The sequence below is a fragment of the Pinus tabuliformis genome, chromosome 6 (genome assembly GCF_031772625.1).
Source record: "Pinus tabuliformis cultivar Carrire ecotype Pingquan chromosome 6, CPIR1, whole genome shotgun sequence".
NCBI lineage: Eukaryota > Viridiplantae > Streptophyta > Pinopsida > Pinales > Pinaceae > Pinus > Pinus tabuliformis.
In genome coordinates, this window is record NC_142292.1 from 944,774,227 (window position 1) to 944,796,419 (window position 22,193).

General features: G+C 38.5%; 2 protein-coding genes across 2 annotated transcripts in view; both read right to left on the minus strand.

Annotated features, from left to right (window-relative positions):
- LOC149262044 (uncharacterized) overlaps positions 1-20,550 on the minus strand; it is a 43,404-nt gene extending 22,854 nt beyond the window's left edge. The window contains exons 1-2 of the mRNA XM_089434152.1: positions 20,325-20,550; positions 16,401-17,062 (exon numbers count right to left, since the gene is read on the minus strand). Of these exons, the coding sequence (XP_089290278.1) occupies positions 16,401-17,062; positions 20,325-20,550 (888 nt within the window). The remainder of the gene's footprint in view (positions 1-16,400; positions 17,063-20,324) is intronic.
- LOC149262033 (uncharacterized) overlaps positions 1-22,193 on the minus strand; it is a 296,604-nt gene that overhangs the window by 207,959 nt on the left and 66,452 nt on the right. The gene's annotated exons all lie outside the window — the stretch shown is intronic.

Below are 22,193 nucleotides of genomic sequence, written 5' to 3' on the forward strand. Positions count from 1 at the left end.
AATTGCTCATTCAAGGAAAGCTCATTGGCTAGTTCAGCCTCTTTCTGTTTCTCTAGTTCCAATGCTCTCTTTAGGCCTTTGGTTCTTGACACTTGTTCTTCCAGCTCATCAAGATCACCATATTTTCCATATGCTTCATCAAGTAAGGTCTTAGCCTTGGTCTCTTCTCTTTTGGCTTTAAGAAGGTCCACCTCCATGATTTGATGTTTTGTCTTCAATTGTTGGTTTTCCTACTCAAGAAATGAAATGACATATTTAGCTCTCTCCAACTGAGTTTGTAATTGTTTGATTTGGGCCTCTTTTCCTTTGATGATCAAGCTTGTGTCTTCATGATCATCATGTTGATCCAAGTCAACAAGGTCAAATTATGTTTCTATCTCATGTAAGTCCTCATCCTCTGGCCTGATTTCCTCATGAACAATTGTCTCTGTGATATTTTGCTTGCCCTTCTGTACCTGCTTTGTTGATGAAGAAGGCAAGGCCCCTCCCACAATCTGTGGGGCAAACACCTACCTATGACCTCTCTAATAAGTACATGACATTGTGCCCAAATCTGTCTTCTTAGCTTTGATGACCTTAGCTCTGCTAGGTGACCCTGTATGATCATACAATGGTGATGATGATGGTGAAAGAGGCTAAGATGATGGAGGGATAGATGTAGTGGGCTGAGATGGAGGGGGTATGTCTTCAGCTTGATGATCAATGGGATGAGATGAAGAAGGTATATCTTCAGCATGTGGAGCAGTGAAAATATTATTGGCAATGAAAGTGTCCCATGAGATGTTCGGTTGATTAAGGTGATGGAGGACAATGATCTTGATCAGAGAGTGATGAAAGAGACTGTTCATTTGCTGCTCATACCTTTTTCCCTAAACTGTGTATGCCATTTTCTCAATGCTCCTGAACAAATAATAAGGAATATTGAGCATTCTGACTCTTGTGAAGTGCATGAGCAATCTGATATGGTATGTGTAGAGTCTGGAAAATCTGCCTTCACAAGTGAAGTACTTCATGATGATTTTCATCATGGGAGCATATGTATCAAGAAGGTGGCTGAAAGAGAAGAATCTCTCTCTCATTTCTGTACCGAGGCTTCAAATATGGCTCATAATACTGATGATCTAGGTTTTGAGCTTTAAACCACCTTTCACCCACATTAGGTATTCCAGTAGCAGCAACAATAATGGTTGAGGATATGGTGAAGGTTACACCAGCAAGGGTCACTTGATTGTCCTTAAGATTTGAAATGAAAACTCTAGTCAAAACAAGATGGCTTTGAACTCTTTGTACCATTACACCAAAATCAAAACATCCCATATGCTTAAAACAAGTGACTGTCATAGGTGAGGCCATTAGTTCTCTAGTGTTGGTAGGTTCAAACCTCAATATTCTTCCTCCTTTGTGTGGTCTTCTTTCTTCTGTGTCTTCCTCTTCTGAAAAATCGTTGTTTTCTTCCTCCATGATGTGTCTTTGCTCTTTTTGCTTGAAACCCTAGGGATTAGGAAATAGGAGTGGGAATGGGGTAGGAAAAATTTAGGTGGTGGAGGAAGGGAACTTAGGGAAGTGATAGGAAAGTGAAATATGTATGGGATTTAGGAATTGATATTTTATTACAGGTATGCAGTATGGCTTCCTAGGAATTTGTTGCCTAGGACTTCGGGTTTAAGGGAGAATACACTTGGGATAGGGATTTAGCAACACAGTGGTAGGGATAGGGTTTATAGTGATGTAGGAAGGATAGTAGCGTCTTAGGAATAGTTTTGGGGTGTAGGAATAAAACTAGGGTTTGCAGGTCTTAAGAATTGCAAATTTCACACAATAAACTTCATAGCATGAAATGATACCTTGTGAAATGTAAGGAGAGATGGACAGGGCTTTACTTACTTGCTAAGAGGTTTAGAAGCCATGAGCTGAAGTTTTGGAACACTTGCTTGAAGTTTGAGAGCATATAGACGAAGTTCGACAAGTGCGTAGCGCCTGTCGAGTCTGTGTGCATCACTGGACTTCCCTATGCATGGCACCTTTGGTGCGTGCGCAGCGCCTGTCGAGTCTATGCGCAGCGCCTTTAGTGCGTGCACAGCGTCGGACTGCCCTATGCACAGCGCCTCTGGTGTATGCGCAGCGCCTGCCTCTGTTTTGCTGAATTCGCCCAAAATTGCAAGGAATGGCTCTCGTGGGATTTACTCATAAAAGATAGGAGGCAAATAGGGGTGAGTTTAGATGCTAGGAAGGCCTTTATACATAAGTGAATTTGATCTTTAGCTTTAAAACCCACTTTCTAATGTTTCACTTCTCTTTTTTGAAATGCTTGCTAATTTCTCTTTACACTCTGATTTTCCTATTTGCAGGTTGATGATGTTGGAGTTTTGGCACTCTTCCCATTTGAATTTGCTTGGATGAAGTTGGCACATAGTTTTTTAGTTGACAGCTTAGGAATAGTGACTTATTACATATAATGAACATGAAATTACATAAATTAGAAAAATATTACATCTCTGTTTTTGGAAAGAAAAAAATTACAATCTGAAATAGAACTGATACTTGGAATAAAAGTTATATCTTGAGCAAGCATAGCTACATGTTTGCCAATCCTCCTAAAATGAAAAAAGGATATTATTTTTCTCACTCTCATATTTTTTGTTGGCTTTATGCAGTGAAATGGAGTATTATTGGACCTTGGAGAATGAAACCTAGTGACCTAATGGGACCTGGAATGACAAGACTCCATGTGGACTTGACTGACACAAAACATGATGAAATGAGTTTTTTTGATAAATCTGTGCTCAGTAAAACACAAGAAGGTGGGCCAAACAGTTTTGATTTTTGAGGGAGTAGGGCTTTTTCTTTTTACTAGGGCTACCATCAGTGAGTAAATTTATGCATGAGGACCTAGGTGGAATGATAAAAATTTCAGAATGGGACCCTAATATGATATAAAAGAGGAGTTTTGATCACTGATGGCAGTATGCAAATACTAACTTTAAGAGTATCTATCGTACTCCCTATGCTAGGATGACCTCCATTGATCTGGGATCAATGAAACTGATATGGGATCAGTATGAGTGGTTTGAGACACTCTCTTGTGATATTGATTTGGGATCAATAAAACTAACTTCGGGTCCGTAAGAGTGATATGACACACTCTCTTCCTATGGAACTGACTTCAGGTCAGTAGAGAATGGTATGAGACATTCTCGATCAATTATTCTTCTTCATGGTTCAGTAAAGCAGAGCGGAGCAGAGCAATGTACGGCACTGATGGCAGAGATAGTACAGTCGGACAGATGGATCAGCGAATGGAGTTCTCCCTAGTTGAGAGGGAGTGTTAAAATTGGAAACTAAGGCCAAACTCCATGTGGGTCATCTTATTTATGGCAGTTGATATTTTTCTTGGATCCCTCTGATCGAGAGGTGTAGGATTGATCTAAAGATCATCTGATTCCGATAAGTATTCATGGAGTTATGAATTTATTTGTGTTATAAGACAATTCGTCAAGGTCGGCCAGCAACCAAATTGCCCCCACTTGTGCTCAACTTTTTAGTATAAACAGAGGTGCCTTGAAGGTCATTTATACACACACTTCTAGTGATCTCTTCCTCTCCACTTGTCTTGGGTTTTGGTGGGAGGAGAGATCCTAAGAAGATAATGTTGCCCTAAAGGAGATGATGCCCTAAAATGCAGTCATGGAGTGAGAAGCCCTAACGCAGAAGCCCTATCGTGGTCAAGTGAGAAGGCCTAACGCAAAAGCCCTAAAGCAATCAAGTGAGAAGCCCTAACGCAGTCAAGTGAGAAGCCCTAACGCTATCAAGGAGGAAGCCCTAACGCTAGTATCTACGTAGTCTAGAAGGTAGTTGAGTTTGTGGAGATATTCTCACTGTTTTGGGTGCGGAATTTAGAGAAGAAGAGCCGCAGCTCTTATAGCCACATTGCAGGAGACAAGAAGAGGGCAGTTTTGTGACACGTTGGAGCAGCCTCACCTTGCAAATCAGGCCGCAAACTATAGGTAAGTTTAATGACTGTTTTGTGCATAGTTTTGGGGTGAATATCTCTATTTATAGGGCCGCAGTGAGGGACTGCTACAACAGCAATTGGGAGGTGAAGTTTAGATGGCTGAGAGGCCTAGAAAGGCCCTCCTAACCAGGCCGCAATCATCTCAAAGGGACAGCGTGGGGAAGCATAAGGGAGCAACGTGGAGGGCTATGGTAGGAATAACTGTTGTAAGTGACAGTGGATCTGTGAAGGGTTGATATGCATCCTAAGGAAGCATCGTAGCTATGGAAGCAGCTTGCCAAGGTGGGCCGTAGTCATCAAGGGACTTGTTTGATGACTGTTAGGTGGAGTTAGGGCTGCCTAGTGCCCTAACCAGATCAGTCATGAACAACAGATTGGGACAGCACAATGCATGGGGCAACAAAGCGACTAGCACACTAGTGCAGCAACGTAAATGGGACAACAAGGTATAGTGCTGCTAAGATGCATGGGACAGCAAGGTATAGTGCTGCTAAGATGCATGGGACAACAAGGCGACTAGCACACTAGTGCAGCAAAGTAAATGGGACAGCAAGGTACATAGTGCTGCTAAGATGCATGGGACAACAAGGTACATAGTGTTGCTAAGACACATGGGACAGCAGCAAGGTACAGCAAGGCAAAGTGGGACAGCAGTTGTGGCATGGCTGCAAAGGCACATGGGATAGCAGCAAGCATGAACAGCATGGCAGGCTAGGTGCAGCAGTATGATGTATACAACATAATCATGAGGTCCAACATTATGATGATGGGTGCAACATGGTGCAACACGGTGGGGTGCAACATGGTGCAGCACGGTGAGGTGCAACCTGATGACGAGATGCAGCGCAATGATATGGAGAATCAGTTGAAGCAACATGTCTTCAACTGATCTCATGTATCATCTTCTTAGAGATGATCTATGCTCTTATCTAGATAAGTCAAAGTGTTGACTTCTATTGTAAATGTACTATCTCTCTCTCTCTCTGTTGAACTATTGAAGAACATATAAGAAAAATCATTCAAGGGTTTCCCCACATTGGGGTTTGTCCCTGGCTAGCGCCACATCTTGTGTCCTCTTGTCTTGGCTTGTCTTTTGCGATTTATGTTTATGTTCTATCTGCAGTTTACTTTAATGTTGATGTGATTGCTAATCTGGGAAAGATATTGAGCTAACTGCGAAAATTGAAATAAATTGCTCTAAGCATAGAACATACCTAAAATTAACAGTCTTTCTTCATGCTCTACCAAGAAAACATACCAAATCTCAAGCAGAACCAACCATCAGTAGTATTTTCACTCATCATCAGCATTGCCAATCTAATCAATGTATCCTTGAATCAAATGTATCAGGGAACCAATCAGTTACTGGTATAATGATGGATCAGATTTCTCTGACTTCTTGGTAAATGGTGTTGCCATATGTATATAATCTGTCATCTGACCATCTAGATGATCTTGGTCACAAGTTTTTCTTAGTTTTCTGCCAAGCTTCAAGTAGTAGTGTATCCATTCAAGATATGTCAGAATCTGCTTTTCAACTCCCTCTGAAAATAATATCTCTAACTCATGAGTTCTTGAATTATTCAATTTGATTCCAAAGTACAAAGTCTTCTTTGATCATGTGACTCCTTTTTCGTGTCTTTCAATAATCAGGAGTAACCTTTCCAATTAAGGCAAGTGTCTTATTATGAACTTTTTTCTTTTACTGGGAGAATCTTTTCAGGACTTGCTTCCATGCTGCTATCTAACACTGATTGTTGACTTCTTTAATGCATAATTCAAACTGCCTGCTCCTCCTGTAGAATATGATTTGTTTATGTCCTTCCAATTGTTCTATCTATTTGTCAAAGTACAGTCATATAAGAAAAGCATGCTTCGTGAAATACTCTACACTAGTCATCATAGTATCATTGCTTCATTATTTGATGTACAAATAATGAAGTGAATGTCAAATCAGCTTCACTGAATTTGAAGTGAATGTTAACTCTTTCTGGCTGGGGGAATCTCTATTATGTTGCAAGTTCGATATTGACTTCCACTGTTAGACTTCTTGACTCTCTCTTTGTTTTGTCCTTTCAAGGTCTTGACTACCATCCTGTAGTCCTCCTTAAAATGTTAGCTTCCCCTGGATCTTTATGATGAAACTTCAGAGACATGAATCTTACTACATTATATGGGAACATCTTTGGTCTTCCAATGTAACTAAATGCTCTTTCTAGATTTCTGTGAAAAATTCTATGTCGACAACGGCCAAGGAGGCTCCTCTTCTTACTTCAATGAGTTGATTCCTTCTAACTACTTCATTGTAGATGACTATGAGATCCCTCTTAATTTCAATCTCCTTGAAAAGACTTGTAAGCTCATACAATTCACGAATCCCAATAATCTTCTATGTTATCCCCATAGATCATATAATTGTCCTGCCATCAACAAATACTATTCTATCTGCCATATTCTAAGAAATAAAAATCAAACTTGACTGCAAACCTGGTACAAGGTAGATCGTAGAGTTGTGTACACCTGCCATATTCTTCATTAACGTTAATAGTAGAGATCCTTGTTGTCTTCGACCTTGGGTTTCTTTGGAGCTTCTTCATCTTCAGTTGTTAATGCTTCATGTCTTTCCTTCCTCTTATTATTCTTAGGGTTCTTGGGACAATCTCTCTTGAAATGTCCATATTCATGACAACCATAGCATTGAACTTTGGACATATCCTTATTTCTATGGGACTTGTTGCCATTGTTTTTGTGTTGAGATCCAAACTTTCCAAACTTCTTTCTCGATCTAGCTGCAAAAGCTTGAGAGTCTTCATTATTAGGTTGAGTATCATTTTTAGCCTTCAGTCTTGATTCCTCTAGAACACATGAAGCCCATAATTCTTCAAAGGTCGGAGTTTCCTTTCTAGCATAGATGCCTCTTGCAAAACCATCCCAAGTTGGAGGTAAAGCATTGATTACAAAAGTGATCAATTTAGAGTCAGATATGGTTTCACCAAGCCCTTGAAGTTGATCTTTGATTTTTGATATCTTCATAAAGTATGAAGCCACATTCTCTTCTTTTGACATCCTTGTTCCATAGAGTTGATTCCTTAGAGATATCTTTTGACCGGTTATGTTGATGGAGTATAGCTTCACCAATGTTGCATAGACTTCCTTGGATGTAGACAAATTTGAAACAAAAGAAATGAGATGGAAAGCATTGATTACAAAAGTGATCAATTTAGAGTCGTATTTGGTTTCGACAAGCCCTTGAAGTTGATCTTTGATTTTTGATATCTTCATAAAGTATGAAGCCACGTTCTCTTCTTTTGACATCCTTGTTCCATAGAGTTGATTCCTTAGAGATATCTTTTGACCAGTTGTGTTGATGGAGTATAGTTTCACCAATGTATCATAGACTTCCTTGGATGTAGACAAATTTGAAACAAAAGAAATGAGATGGTCTTTGATGGACTCAGAGAATCCTTTGAGCCCTAATCTCTCCCTTACTGTATTTGGCCACATCCTAAGCATTGTTTTTATCTAGTATTTATCTAGTATTGGAGCATTGCCTTCAACGAATTGCATGACTTCATTTTCTTTAAGGACTAGATCAATCCTCTTCTTCCAAGCTTTGAAGTTGGATGCTCCATCAAGCTTGTTGCCTTCCTTGCAAATAGATGCCATTTGATTGGGAGTATTAGACATATAGAATAGATTAGTACTCCCTCGAGAGAGAGAGAGAGAGAGCTCCTACAAAGGTGTCTTCAAGTATGCCAACAAGCTGTGATCTTCAAGCTTTCTTCCTTCCCCTTAGCTCTAATACCATGTTGAGAAACCAAGTGTAATGAAGTCTACCACCTAATTTCTCTTCTTGATAATTACTTGTGAATATTTTATGCCTTCTTATTACTTCTTATGTCTTCTTCATCAAGCAATTATACAAATGTTCAATCTTTCAGGAAAATGTAGAGATCACAAAGAGACAAGAGACACCAAAAAAATTAAGCTAGTAGCCAGGGCAAAACCCACAAAGGGGAAAACCCAACAATCCTTCTCTTATAGAATCAGATCAAAATGAGAGATATCCAATTCCAAGACCAAGACCAAGACCAAACTGCCACCAAGATACCAAGTCCAACCCTCCTCCAAGTCACCTCCAAAAGTCAAAGTCAACATTGGTCAAACTCATTCACATCTAGTCAAACTTCTGAAATTTAGACCTGCAACAAGGGGTTGCAATTCGGCCTGTAACTACCTCAGAATTTTCGGCCTCTTCCACATAAAATTTGTCCTTCCACACGAGCGAGCTGGTACTAGTCAAAGATTCAGTCAATAGGGAATATTCTTCTAGTCTTTGACTTATCTTCTATCTCCTTTGATTCGGCTTCTTCTACTTCTTCGCTAGGTTCAGATGTACTTCTTGTTGTGTGATGTGAATGTGCTCCAAGTAGGTCGAACTGTCTCTTATATATAATTGTCTAGAAGGCTCAAATAGGTGTCACTCTAGAGGGCCAGGCCAACTTGTCCAAGGAGGGCCGACTTGGTCATCTTGTGTACTAATGACTCAAAATAAAATACAAATTTCTTTTTCTTACAAATGTCCAAATGGGACATGATTCAAATATTTTTTCTTTTGGCTCAAGAAATTATTTTTGACCCTTTTTGACTCTAAGCATGAAAAACATGCTTTGACAAAAATATAATAAATATGATAAATACATCAATGATGAATTTACAATATGAAGACCGAACCTAGTTACAACTTCAACAAGGGGGAGAATGAAAACACATCACATCAATTGAGAGAGAGATTTTCTCAAGAGAGTGAGACAGAGAAACTCGAGACTAAAGAGATGAGAAAGGTGTGTAGTTAGGTGATTTTGGGAGAAGGAAGAGAAAGCCAAGTTTGTGGGGAGAGAGAGAGTCGAGATTTGGAGTGTTAAAAAATCTAACTAGTGTCAGTCTTCATAATGTAATTCAAATGTACCATTGACGTATTTATTATTCATTGAATATATTCATTATCATTAATTTTATTTAGTCAAAGCATATTCTTCATGCTTATAGGGTTTATTGAGTCAAAAGAAAATTTATTATGAGTCAAAGAAATGTAATTGAGTCAAAGTCCCAGTTGGACTTCTTGTAAGAAAAAACAAATATTTTATTTGAGTCAAAAAGTCAAAATTGTCCTCCACAAGACCAAGTCACCCCTCTCTGGTCAAGTCAGCCTAAAGAGGTAACTATTCGATCTCTAGGACAACTATAAATACAAGACACTTCGACCTCATTCATCACTCACTCACGTCAATTTTTCTGCAAGAAAAAAAGAAAATCAGCAAAAGTCAAAGGAGAGAGAAAATTCAGTTTTCTAGCTTGTTTCTGTTCACACGTGCGAAGGTACTAGGGAAACTCTGTGAGATTACAGATCCAAACTGCAGGTCCGAAATTCTGTGATTTTACCAGATTTGGCAAGGTTTGACCAGCGTTGACTTTGATGGAGGAGACTTGAAGGAGGGCTGTCTTGGGATCTTTGTGGCAGTCTTGGCCTTGGATATCTCACTTTGATCTGATTCTATAAGAAGAGGATTTTTGGGTTTTCCCCCATGTGGGGTTTTTCTCTTTGCTTAGAGCTTAATTTCTGGTGTTCTTTGTCTCTTTGTGATCTTTATGTTTTTAGTAATTGCTTGATGAAAAGAACATAATATCAATAAGAAGCCAACAAACATTCACAAGTAATTATCAAGTCAAGAGAAATCATCATTATATATAAGCATCTTGGTTTCTCAACATGGAGTAGCCCAAAATCTGTGAGGGACCGAGATTTTTCCAGCTAGGCTTGCACAAGGGAAAAAGAGAAACTAGCTCCAATGCACAAAGGGCCCTACAGAGCAGGAAAGAGGAGGCCAATTTGCAGATAGAGAAGACAAAGTTTTTCCAGGGCCAAGAATCTCCAGTGGGCTGAATTCTTCAGGGAGTTGAAAATCAGGTTCTATTATGTTGCGTTTTCTGTGTTTCTCTGAGGGTCAATTTCCCTGGTAAGGGAGCCCCAATTTTTCCTGAGTTAATTAAAATTGAAGGTAAATTTGTTGGGCAGAATACTCTGTTGTTTCTGTGGCTGATTTTCCATATTTATTTCCACCGTAAATTTTCTTTGTGAAATTAAAACTTAAAATGTATTTATTTTCAGCAGTTTCAAAAAAAGATTTTACTAGGTGAAAAAAATTCTGAGTTTAAAATAATTGTTGAGAAAAATAAATCAGATCCGGTACTAAAAATTAACAAACCCTATATCAATGATGCTCATATTAGCATATTTTAGTTATAACATTCATAAGCAATTGCTTCCTTGAAAACAGATCAGCTTCAAGAAGGGCATCAAAACAAGTTGAAGGAATTGAAAGATCAGTCTTGAACAAGCAGAATACAACAGCAAGACAATTCAAGATCAAGTAATCTCAATTAAAGTGAATTCCCAATGCTAGTGCTCAGAATTCGGATCACAGTCAAAAGAAGGAAAACACAATACCTCTCACAGTTTCAGTGCTAGCCCCAAATTGGGTGTCATTACAATCTATGTCATACCACAAAGATCTCAATGACTTAAGTCTGAAGCAGTTTCGATGCTTGGTATTGAACAGTGCTCGAAGGCCTAAAAAATCTTTGCTCATGCTAGTCAACTCAAGCAAGGTTCTACTCCAACAAGGAGCATTACAACAAGGTTACAAGGATATACAATCACATCATACATTACAGCAATATCACTTCAGCAGGAGAACACAATGCCACATCTCGGATGGGCATCATGACAGTGCTCTCAAAATTCTTGATTTCGATTTCATACCCTCACAAGGAATCAAGTAATCTCAACATATTATAAAAGCAGTAGTGCTTGGTGCTAAACAATGCAAGGAAGTCTCAAGAAAAGTCTTGGAACTCAATTGTACCAGGCAGCTCAAGCAAAGATCTCATTGAAGGAGATCATTCAAGAAAGCATCAAGGTGAAGATTTCATCTTCACATGACAAGTAAGTATCTTTTCATTCTATAATCAAGTTTGGTTAAATGACTTCCAAGGACATCTATAAATTGGATGGAGAAGGAGGATAGACATAGTCCTCTAAGTAGCTGAAGTCATCAAAAGGTCTCCTCTGAATTTATGGAAAGGGATATTTATGAAAGATCCCCTCACATAGCAATATTGGAGACATCAAAGTGATGTAGATGATAAACTCATTCTCTTAAGGTGCAATGAAGAAGGTCACATGAAATCTGATCTACATGAAAGTAAAAGGTATCAAAGGATGTAGGATATCTTCATAAGGTCTCATATACAAGATCTAGGAAGGAAGATAACCATCATTGATCTATAATGCACTTACAAGGTAACAAATATCAATGGGATAAGAAGGTTACCTCATTCAACAACTTATGGTCTCTATGCTAAATAGAGAAAGACAAGTTGATGGAAAAAGTATTGAAGGTTAAAGGACTAAAACATGTGCAGAAAGGAAAGGCAAGTTTGGTCCTCAAGCAAGACAAAATAAGTATAGATAAGATTCAATGCTATGGAAAGATTATGGAAAGAAGCTCATATCACCGGAAAGATGAAGGAAGTTGAAGAAAAGGGCCAAGGAAAGAGGGAGTAACAGATCTCTACTATGATCTAGATGGTATCCCTCACAAAAGGGTCCTATCATAAGCTCCTAAATCTTGTGTTATAGATATGACCATGATAATAAGATGCATCATGGCATCGTGGAATCATTAGAAACAAGAGCTCATAACATCACCATGGGAATCATGAAGGACAAAATCCATGGCAAACAAACATGAAGGATCTGGCTCTTGAGAACTTCAGTAAACATTGAAGGAAAGTCATCCAGGACAAGGTTCATCATACATCAAGAAGGGAAACATCTCTCAGATGGGGATATACAAGATCCTCAAGATTCTCTGATGGAATCATCATCGAAGGGTTCACCAATCTAGAAAGGAAGAAAGTGTTTCATCAAGAACTCCAACTTGTGGAATTCATGAATGATGTTATGGTGACATAAGAGAAGAAGCAAATCAAGGGGTTGAAGACACTTCAATCAAGGAAGTTGTTGAAAGAAGCCTAGATGACCTAAAGGTAAAATAAGGTATGTGTGCTTGTGTTTAATATTATAATGTCATGTCACATGGTTGTAGGTAACATCGATCATTACTTCTATATTGAGAAGCATGATCAAAAGAAAAAGGATCTCCTCCTTTGAAAGGATGCAAGAAGGCATAAGACACACTAGATGAAATCAAGATAATATGTCCTCATGAAGTATGAGGTGGTTGACCACAATTAAGAAAATATGATTAAAAGCACCTGGGAATGAAATGTGTGGAGAAGGAAGAGATTGTGAGATATGCAACCCTGATGAAGACAATCAACATCCAAAAGACTAAAAAGACTTGACTAGGAAATCTCCCGGAAAGTTATGAAGACTGAGGAAAAAGATGAAGACTCTTGACAATGGATATCCTTGAGAGATGTGTCAACATGAATGCATAATGTTGATAACTACAAGAAGATGTCATGATGAAGAGCCATCTCGTAAGGTATGATTTGATTTAATATGTTCTGATTTCTTGAAAAATATCTGGATGAGTTCATGCAAGGCTACTCAAATAAGAGTTGTAAATACAAGTACAACTAGCATTTATGTGATGGGTAGAAGAAGCATGATGAAGAAGTATCCATATGACGAAGGTTCCAAATATGAAGAAGGCCACTTTCCATGAAGAAAGGAATGACATGACGAACAAAGGAGAAAAGTGATCGATGGTTGTTGCGCTACAAGGAAGAAGATCAACTGAATTTTATGACATCAAGAAGTGAAGTCGATCAGCAGATGAAGGACCCAAGAAGAAGAGTTTACTGATGTACAGATTCCAGAAGAGTCCGTAGCCAAGAGGGAGCTCTGACAAGTTCCTGATTAAAAGGAATGTTAAAATTGGCAACTAGGACCAAACTCCTTGTGGGTCTTCTTATTTATGGCAGCGGATATTTTTCTTAGATTCCTTTCGTAGAGAGGTGTAGGATTGATCTTTAGATCAATCCGATTCCAACATGTATTCATGGAGATATGAATTTATTTGTGATATGGGACAATTCGTCAAGGTCGGCCAACAACCAAATTGCCCCCACTTGTGCTCAACGTTTTAGTATAAAAAGAGGTGGCTTGCTAGTCATATGGACACACTCTTCTTGTGATCTCTTCCTCTCCACTTGTTTTTGGGTTTTGGTGGGAAGAGAGATCCTAAAAATATACGCTGCCCTAAGAGGAGTTGCCCTAGATGCTGCCATGGGAAAGAAGGATCTACGCTACCCTAAAGAAGATGCCCTAGCTCCTAACAATGGCATGAAGATGAAGGCTTAAACGCAGTCATGAAGATAGGTTTCTAATGATGCCCTAATGAAGCTCTAACGTTGCCCTAATGAAGCCCTAGCGTTGCCCTAATGAAGAGCCTTAATATTGCCCTAGTAGAAAGACCTAGCCGCAGTCAAGTAGAAGGTTTATATGCCCAGCAAGTCGCAGTCCTAATGGAAGGACTATAATCTTGCCCTAGCCACAGAAAATGACAAGATCTGGCCATCTCTAGCAGTGTAAGATATGCTGCCTAAAAGGGTTCCTATTGTGCTATCTCAAAGTCTGCCCTAGCCGCAGTAAGGAAGTGTCGTATCTGGCAGCTATCCCAGCCCTAGACACAATTCCCTATTTCGCAATTAAGAGGGGCACCTTCACGCTGGTATAAAGGAGTTCAGACAAGATTAGACATGCAATTCAATGTACAGACAAGATTGATTTATAAGCTGCAACATCTCTGGTGTAGTACCGCTAGTATGATTTCCAAACTAGAACAAAAGCACCCTCATTTATATGGTACAAAAACATTAATAAACATGCCCATGTCTTAAATGTGCCCTCCCAGTAGAACTGAATGCTAGGGTAGAATGGCTTGTAATAATGTGTGTCACATCAATTATCTATGGTGTTTGTAGTTACATATGGACCATCTGGATGTCATCAAGGATCCGTGTCCTATAATGGTCACGCACATTGTGCTATTTCTGTTTACTGTAGGGTGTAACTTTCCATGAAGTCACCACAACCTATCCCGAAATTACACTCCATTTTTCAAATATGTTTCTATAGCTATTTACCTGCTATTTGGAAAAAAATAAACTTCTTGACGGAAAAAACATGAGATTTGGAATAATTTAAGAACACCAATGCCTGAAAAAATCAGTCGCAAATGCCATGTATAAGATGAATGAAATATGTTGAAAGCTATGAAGATAAATGTCTTGTATTTAAGCAAAACTAATAATAATCTATTCCGTACAAAGACACTGTTGCTGCTTTCCCCAAAATAGAACTGAATCTCTAAGTTGATACCTTTCAAATGATTCATTTGTGCTAATCATTGAAGATACAGAGAAAGCAAATGCTGGTAATGGATTATAATAAATACTAGTAATTAATATGTCAAATAACTGGCGTGTATGCTGACTTTACCGTATAAAGAGTCCAGGAATGCTTTATAAACTTCTCCATTCAGCAAGTTTACTGTTGGAAATAATACTGAGAGGGGGGGTGAATCAGTATTATCAGATCAATCAAACTTTTCAATGCTCAGAAACATATACGCTACTTCAGTTAGGTGAACCAGCGTGTACACGCTACTGTGGTTAATTAAAACAGCGTATAAGAGGAAAACTCATAATTTAGTTAGCTTATTCTTCAGTTAAGTTCATCAGGACATTATTCACCACATTAACAGTAAGCAGGTGGAGTATAACAGAACAGATCAAAAACCACACACATGAACACCAAGATATAAGGTGGAAACCCAATGTGGGTGAAAACCACCTGCTGCAAGTTGTCTCTATCTTTCTTTAATAAGAAACTTCAGTTTACAATATTTTGTATTGGTGCAGCCTTGTACCAGTACGCAGGCTACAACCTGCAGAAGGCTACAACCTTCTCTCGTTCTCCAAACTTCCTTGGAAGGGAGCTCCAACCCCCTTTGCTCTTGTACTAGCCAAGATACTAGTACGTAGGTGCTGGCCTACAATCTTCTTTCTTTCAGGTATCACTTTTCATACATTTTCAGACTGGATATTCCTGAAGCACATCATTCAATCTGTAGAACCCAATTCATTCAATTTTCATAACAGATCCATGAAGCATAAAACAACCAATACTAGAATTATCAAACTTTGAATCACTGAACCACTGAACCCTGTCAATCACTAGATACCAGAACCCAGAGCAGTCTACAGAACTCTGCAATAACAGTCAGATCCAACTGCAAAACCCAAAAATAAGCTTTAAGAGATATACGCTACTTCAATGAGCGAAACCCGCGTGTACACGCATTTTTACTTAAGCCAACCTGCGTACAGATCTAAAAATAGATTCTCTCAACTTGCAGCTGTACCAGACATCAGTTAGATCCAGAACATAATATTGCGACAGTATGCAGATCTAGAAATACGCATAATCAACCATATCATAATAGAGCATTTCAAACCATTAGATCCCGATTTGTCCTTAGATCTAGTCTTCCATCCGCCGATGTGATTTCTCCTTAGCTCATATCAAGCAACCCGAACCCTGCATATCAGATCTCTTTCTCTCTTAGATATTCAAGCCTTGTCGAAAGATGTTTTTGCCTAACGATCTTCTTCTCCTTATATAGTCTTAGGCCTAGCTCAATACCAAGAGCCAAAACCATAGTAACACAATACCATCAACTTCAAAACTAGGGATCGACACGCCCGTCGAGACACAATGGTCCGAAATCATAGGCACAACTTCCAAGGACTAACCACCATGGACCAAAGATACTTTTCCACATACACGTGCTTTTTCTGAATCCAACTAGCGTGTACACGCGACTTGGGCTTAACGAACATGCGTATATGAACTTCCTTGGCATGCTGTACTAAGATCTGTCTTCTGATTAAGTTGCCATCACCTGTACCAACCTCTGAGCACCTGTACCATCCTCTGAGTGAGTTGCCATCAAGGACAACACTTGAATCATAATGCCAACATTTACTAGCCAGAAAAATTGTTCTGAGAACCAACAACTAAGCAAAGTATCTTTCATTAATCACAAGCTAAAAGTCCCATTTTCCCATCAGTTGTCTAAACATATGCATTAAAATTTAAGAACACAACTAAAATGATCAAAAATATAAATTTATCCCCACACCCTAAGAAATTCCAAATTATGAGCTCATAAATCAGACACTAAAATAAGGAGAAAACACAAATAATGAGCTTTTCTTGATTAGATACAAATGACTATAAATCAATATTCATGTACAGAAACTTCTGTTTCTAGCACAACTCTTACAAAACCTCTTCAATCACAACCTTGGGCTTTTGGTTTTCCTGTCTATTAACATTCAAAGTATTCACTGCAATATTTCCAGAATCTCTTGCAGGAAGAGTATTCTTTTCAACTTCTACAAGAGCAGCCAGGGAAGTCCAAACTTCTTTCGGTTGTTCATTAGTCCAACACATCAGGAAGTAGACTTTCTTTAAAGCAAATTGAAGACTCTTCCGACCATCATTTCTTATTTCTTCTCTCCTAGCTTCGTGATTTGCTATCATCTGTTTACTAGCATGTTCCCTTTTCTTGGATCTTTCACCTTTGACCACCTTTGCAGCTGCCTCAAGTAGCCTGTACAAGTCCATAAGTGCGCATATAAGGGTTGCCCTACCTAGCCTTAGAAGAGCATGCACATCATCAAAAAGGCAAATCCCAAATCTCAATCCACCAGCATGTTTGAAGCTTGCGGAACATGATGTCTCTAAACACTTTGACAAAGCTTCACTAACAGTCTCTGGCAAAGCTACCTGACTTAATACTGCAGACAAACTTAAACAAACCATTGCTGCATCCAGGGGATCACTTTTCCAGTCTCCATTAAAGAACCGAAGAGTAAAGCAGTAACTGTATATCACGTCAACCATATGAACAGCCAGTAAGGGTGATGGATCCAATTTAGTCAATTGCCCTGTTAGCACTTGAAATTTCACCTCAGGCTGAAAAGGCAAATCTCAAAGCTACATCAAACCATTCAGCCTCGTAGCTAGCCCTACGGGGCAGGAGAAGGCTCTCTCCGGTCAATCTCGGTAGATCTTCAATTGATGAGATGACCAAATGGGTAACACTGATATTAGGCTAGTAAACTGATTAGAATGATTGATTTGGGGTTTTTAATTAAATAACGGGGTTTTTCTGGGCTGCATGGGCAAAATCACAGCTTCAAACAGAGAAATATAATGAACAACACAGGTTGACGACTGAGGCAAGGTAGGCAAGGAATTTAGCATCAAATCTAGATTTTAAATGGGATGGCAAGAATGGTGAGCCGCTGACAAGGGCATAGCACTGAATCCTTGTCAAATAGAAGAAAACATTGAATTGAACAAACTTATAGGCAGAGCATATAATACTATGAATTCTACCTAAACACTTCATTTGCTCAATTAGAAATGATCATGAGGTGAATGAAACATAACAGTTTACATATGAGACAAAGGGAAAACTTATGCTAAATTAACATACCACATGAATCTCAGAAATCAGAGCTGTGAAATTTTCATTAAAAATCCCTCTGTCAAAGACTGTACAATGGAGCTCAGTTCTCCTCCAGCACTCAGAATTTTTCTCCTCTCCTTCTCATGAATTTTTTAATACAATAAATAAACTATTTTAGAAAAAAGAACAGATCGACCCCCAAAAACAGGGGCGCTGTTTAAACTAACATTACAGAAATTATGAAAGGGCGTTTCAACTACTCTAAACAGGATACAACATTTCTCTAAATCTTATGATAATTGGCCAATTAAGAGATAAATCTGGAGCAAAAATCCCATGAAATCATGATTGAGGATCGAAATAGGCGAATTCGTTTCTTTTGAAATCTTTGGAGCGCTGATTAACTGAGGTTATAGATAAGAAAACGAATCTTATGCATCTGGTAACAGGTGTCTTTAGGTGGCTGAAGTGAAGGACCAGGTGTCAAGGACGTGAGCCAAATTTTCCCACGTTGCTCTAGCAGTTTAAGAGCCCGGATTAAAACTATGCGATCAATGCCAGCTATCAAACAACGCCTATCCCAAGTATGACCACGTTCCTCTGCTTCAGCGAATATTTCTCCATACATTCACATGTATCTTCAACCAACAGAGTTTTGTTTGACTTGCACATTTGATTTCATCCAGCAATGGAACTCAACGTTCACAGCATTTGATTTTATTTCAAATAGCAATCTCTTCACTTCGATTAGTGTTTTGGTTCATTAGCACAGAGATGGAAATTCTCGCCAAGGATTTGACCACACCTTGGTCACGATTTATTTGTGGGCATATACACTCCCAACACTCAACCCAGAAATTCAACTCAACATTGAATCTACAATAATGCTCAACGCATAGCAATATTGGTCCACGCCATTACAACAAAGCAGGTCTGATTCATACACATGTCAATTCAATCTTTGGCCCTGTAAGCTCAATTAATCACATTCCTCACTTATTGATAGTCTCAAAAACTGATACAGCACCTCCCTCTGAAACAAATATATTCACTGCGTACTTATGTCTATAACCAGATCTTTTCCACAGATAAGATTCTGACTTTGTGCTTCTGTGACAGATTTTGGAAAACCTTTTACTGATCCAGAATCAATTGAACGGGAAACCTGCACATGCTAATTGTACGCCTATAGGTTGATTCTGAAAGTATTGAGGTCGAAACCCAAGGTCATTCACCGTGCTCAACATAGGATAGGCTTCTCCATAGTTGAAATTATCAACTGGTTCATCCACTCCAATTAATTGTCCATTTCCTTGCAAGAAAAACCATATTTTCGTTCAAAACATAAAAAGACAAAGTCAAAGTGATTTATGCACTTAAGTATTTTCACTGAGGTTATAGAACACCTAATGTTGATTCTCTGTGATGATAGAATCTGGCATAAAAAGATGCAGCAGATTTAGCGTACTTGCAGCAGTTAATCCATCTTCAAAAGACGGGAATCTGCTGAAACTCATTACTGATTTTGAGTCAATATGTGAATGAAAAGCCACTGTTGATACATGCTGCTTGGAAAGATCTTCAGTTAATCATTCCACGGATTTTGATATGAGCCTGTATGTCTGGAAATCATAGGCTTTTTGCTACTCATGATCAATTGCTGGGTGTAATTTAATGGCTCAAACATTCATAGCTAACGAAAGTAACTTTGGACAACCAAGGCCAGAAACACACAATACAACCATATTGTGCACTACGTTCAAAGGAATCACTGAAGCTCCGCACTGTAATCTGAAGAAATGGCACGGGACCATTTTGCTACCAAAAATAGGGATTTCCTCCTCAAGTAAACACTCCAACATAGCCATGATATATTAATATTTTTCTTTTGATATCAAATCTGTATGATGCAAAACTATTATATCTGCCCGTCTCAATGCAATCAAATGTTCCCTCAATGGCCCACGTGGTATCAACCTTCTATTGCCCCAACGGGTTATACAATTTACCATTACAATCTCCATGTTCCTGAACAAGCTCCAATGGTAATAAAGAGACTAGCAGTCATCATGTTGGGCTATTCAGTCAGCTTATTCATTGCTCCATTATGTTTGCTGCAGTCTAAACACGTCATTTTTTAAAGTTGAACAGTAGACTATTTCTCTTCTGTCGATTCTGAGAGCGATTAGACCTGAGCTCACTGGAACTCCAATATGTTTGAAATGGAAAGAATGTGCCCTTCATACATCGCAAGGGCTCCAATCACTAAAGAAAAATGCAATGTAAATACTAAATGAAGAATCCAGAATGGCGGTTTAAAGGAACATCGCAGCAGCCTTTGGATCCTTTCATGCTTTAGCTTATTCTTTCGATCCACAGTTACAAGCAAGCTCCACTTGACCTGTAATATTTTAGCTCCAAGCTTCTCAGTTCTTCAACATGTCTCATCCGCCCTTCAAAAACTGTTTCTTCGACAACACTTTGACCATTGCACATAGTCAATAATGTCATCAACTGAGGCTGCAAATCAGTAAGAAACCCAGGGTATGGAAGTGTTGTCATATCCACGCCTCTCAGGAACTCAGATGGAAAAATTCGTAAGCCATCAGGCCCTCTGAGTTGGATTCTGCATCCAATGTATTTTGAGCTTGCTTATCAGTGATGTTAAATGCTTTGGGACAACAGGGGACATTGAAATTGATGAGCGAGTCATAGCAGCAGCAATAAAAATATACCAGCTTCTATGCGATCAGGTATAATAGTGAAACTGGCACCATGAAGCTTCTTCAAGCCCTTAATAACTAGAGTGCTTGTTCCTGAATTACATTTGAAAGTATTGTCTTTCCATCTTTCCTGAAATTTATCTGACACCATATGATGAAGTCGTTGATAGTAAACTGGACCAATGAATATTTCACAAGTAAGCTCTGTAGGTGCCACTGTAGAGAACCTCTGTGCCATGATAGTTGAAACCATATGAAGATAAAACTTGACCAAATTCATCAACAGTAGAGTTTGCTGTATGCTTTGTTTTCTTTGTGATTTTACAGAGGTAGGAGCTCGAAGTCGCTGCCATTTGAAGAGCTAAAGAACAAACTACATAAAAAAGCAACATATTAATGATTTCTTCTTCAAAACAGGGTTTTGAAGAAGAATCAATCTCTGACATGAGACGGAGTCTAACATGCCCTGCTGAAGATAAGGGATTCTCCGGACCAGCTGGTATATCACTCAGGTCATTCTAACCCAAATTTGCAACTCCTGGACTAAGAACCCTTGACATTCGATCATTTGATATGTCCAGTGACTGAATAAGTTGACATCCTTGATTGGAAAGTGAGATTGTATGTGCAGAAGGCTTCAACCACCATGGTTCCCAAGGTCTTACCATGTGACTTATTTTACCTGATGCTACAGCCCGCAAGAAATATTTTCTTTCATTGGCTGATAAGTCATCCAATGACATATCATCTCCTGAAGACAACACATAAGCATTCTGACCAATTAGACATGCAATTCAATGTACAGACAAGATTGATTTATAAGCTGCAACATCTGCTAGTATGATTTCCAAACTAGGACAAAAGCACCCTCATTTATATGGTACAAAAACATTAATAAACATGCCCATGTCTTAAATGTGCCCTCCCGGTAGAACTGAATGCTAGGGTAGAATGGCTTGTAATAATGTGTGTCACATCAATTATCTATGGTGTTTGTAGTTACATATGGACCATCTGGATGTCATCAAGGATCCGTGTCCTATAATGGTCACGCACATTGTGCTATTTCTGTTTACTGTAGGGTGTAACTTTCCATGAAGTCATCACAACCTCTCCCGAAATTACACTCCATTTTTCAAATATGTTTCTATAGCTATTTACCTGCTATTTGGAAAAAAATAAACTTCTTGACGGAAAAAACATGAGATTTGGAATAATTTAAGAACACCAATGCCTGAAAAAATCAGTCGCAAATGCCATGTATAAGATGAATGAAATATGTTGAAAGCTATGAAGATAAATGTCTTGTATTTAAGCAAAACTAATAATAATCTATTCCGTACAAAGACACTGTTGCTGCTTTCCCCAAAATAGAACTGAATCTCTAAGTTGATACCTTTCAAATAATTCATTTGTGCTAATCACTGAAGATACAGAGAAAACAAATGCTGGTAATGGATTATAATAAATACTAGTAATTAATATGTCAAATAACTGGCGTGTATGCTGACTTTACCGTATAAAGAGTCCAGGAATGCTTTATAAACTTCTCCATTCAGCAAGTTTACTAGCCAGAAAAATTGTTCTGAGAACCAACAACTAAGCAAAGTATCTTTCATTAATCACAAGCTAAAAGTCCCATTTTCCCATCAGTTGTCTAAACATATGCATTAAAATTTAAGAACACAACTAAAATGATCAAAAATATAAATTTATCCCCACAACCTGAGAAATTCCAAATTATGAGCTCATAAATCAGACACTAAAATAACGAGAAAACACAAATAATGAGCTTTTCTTGATTAGATACAAATGACTATAAATCAATATTCATGTACAGAAACTTCTGTTTCTAGCACAACTCTTACAAAACCTCTTCAA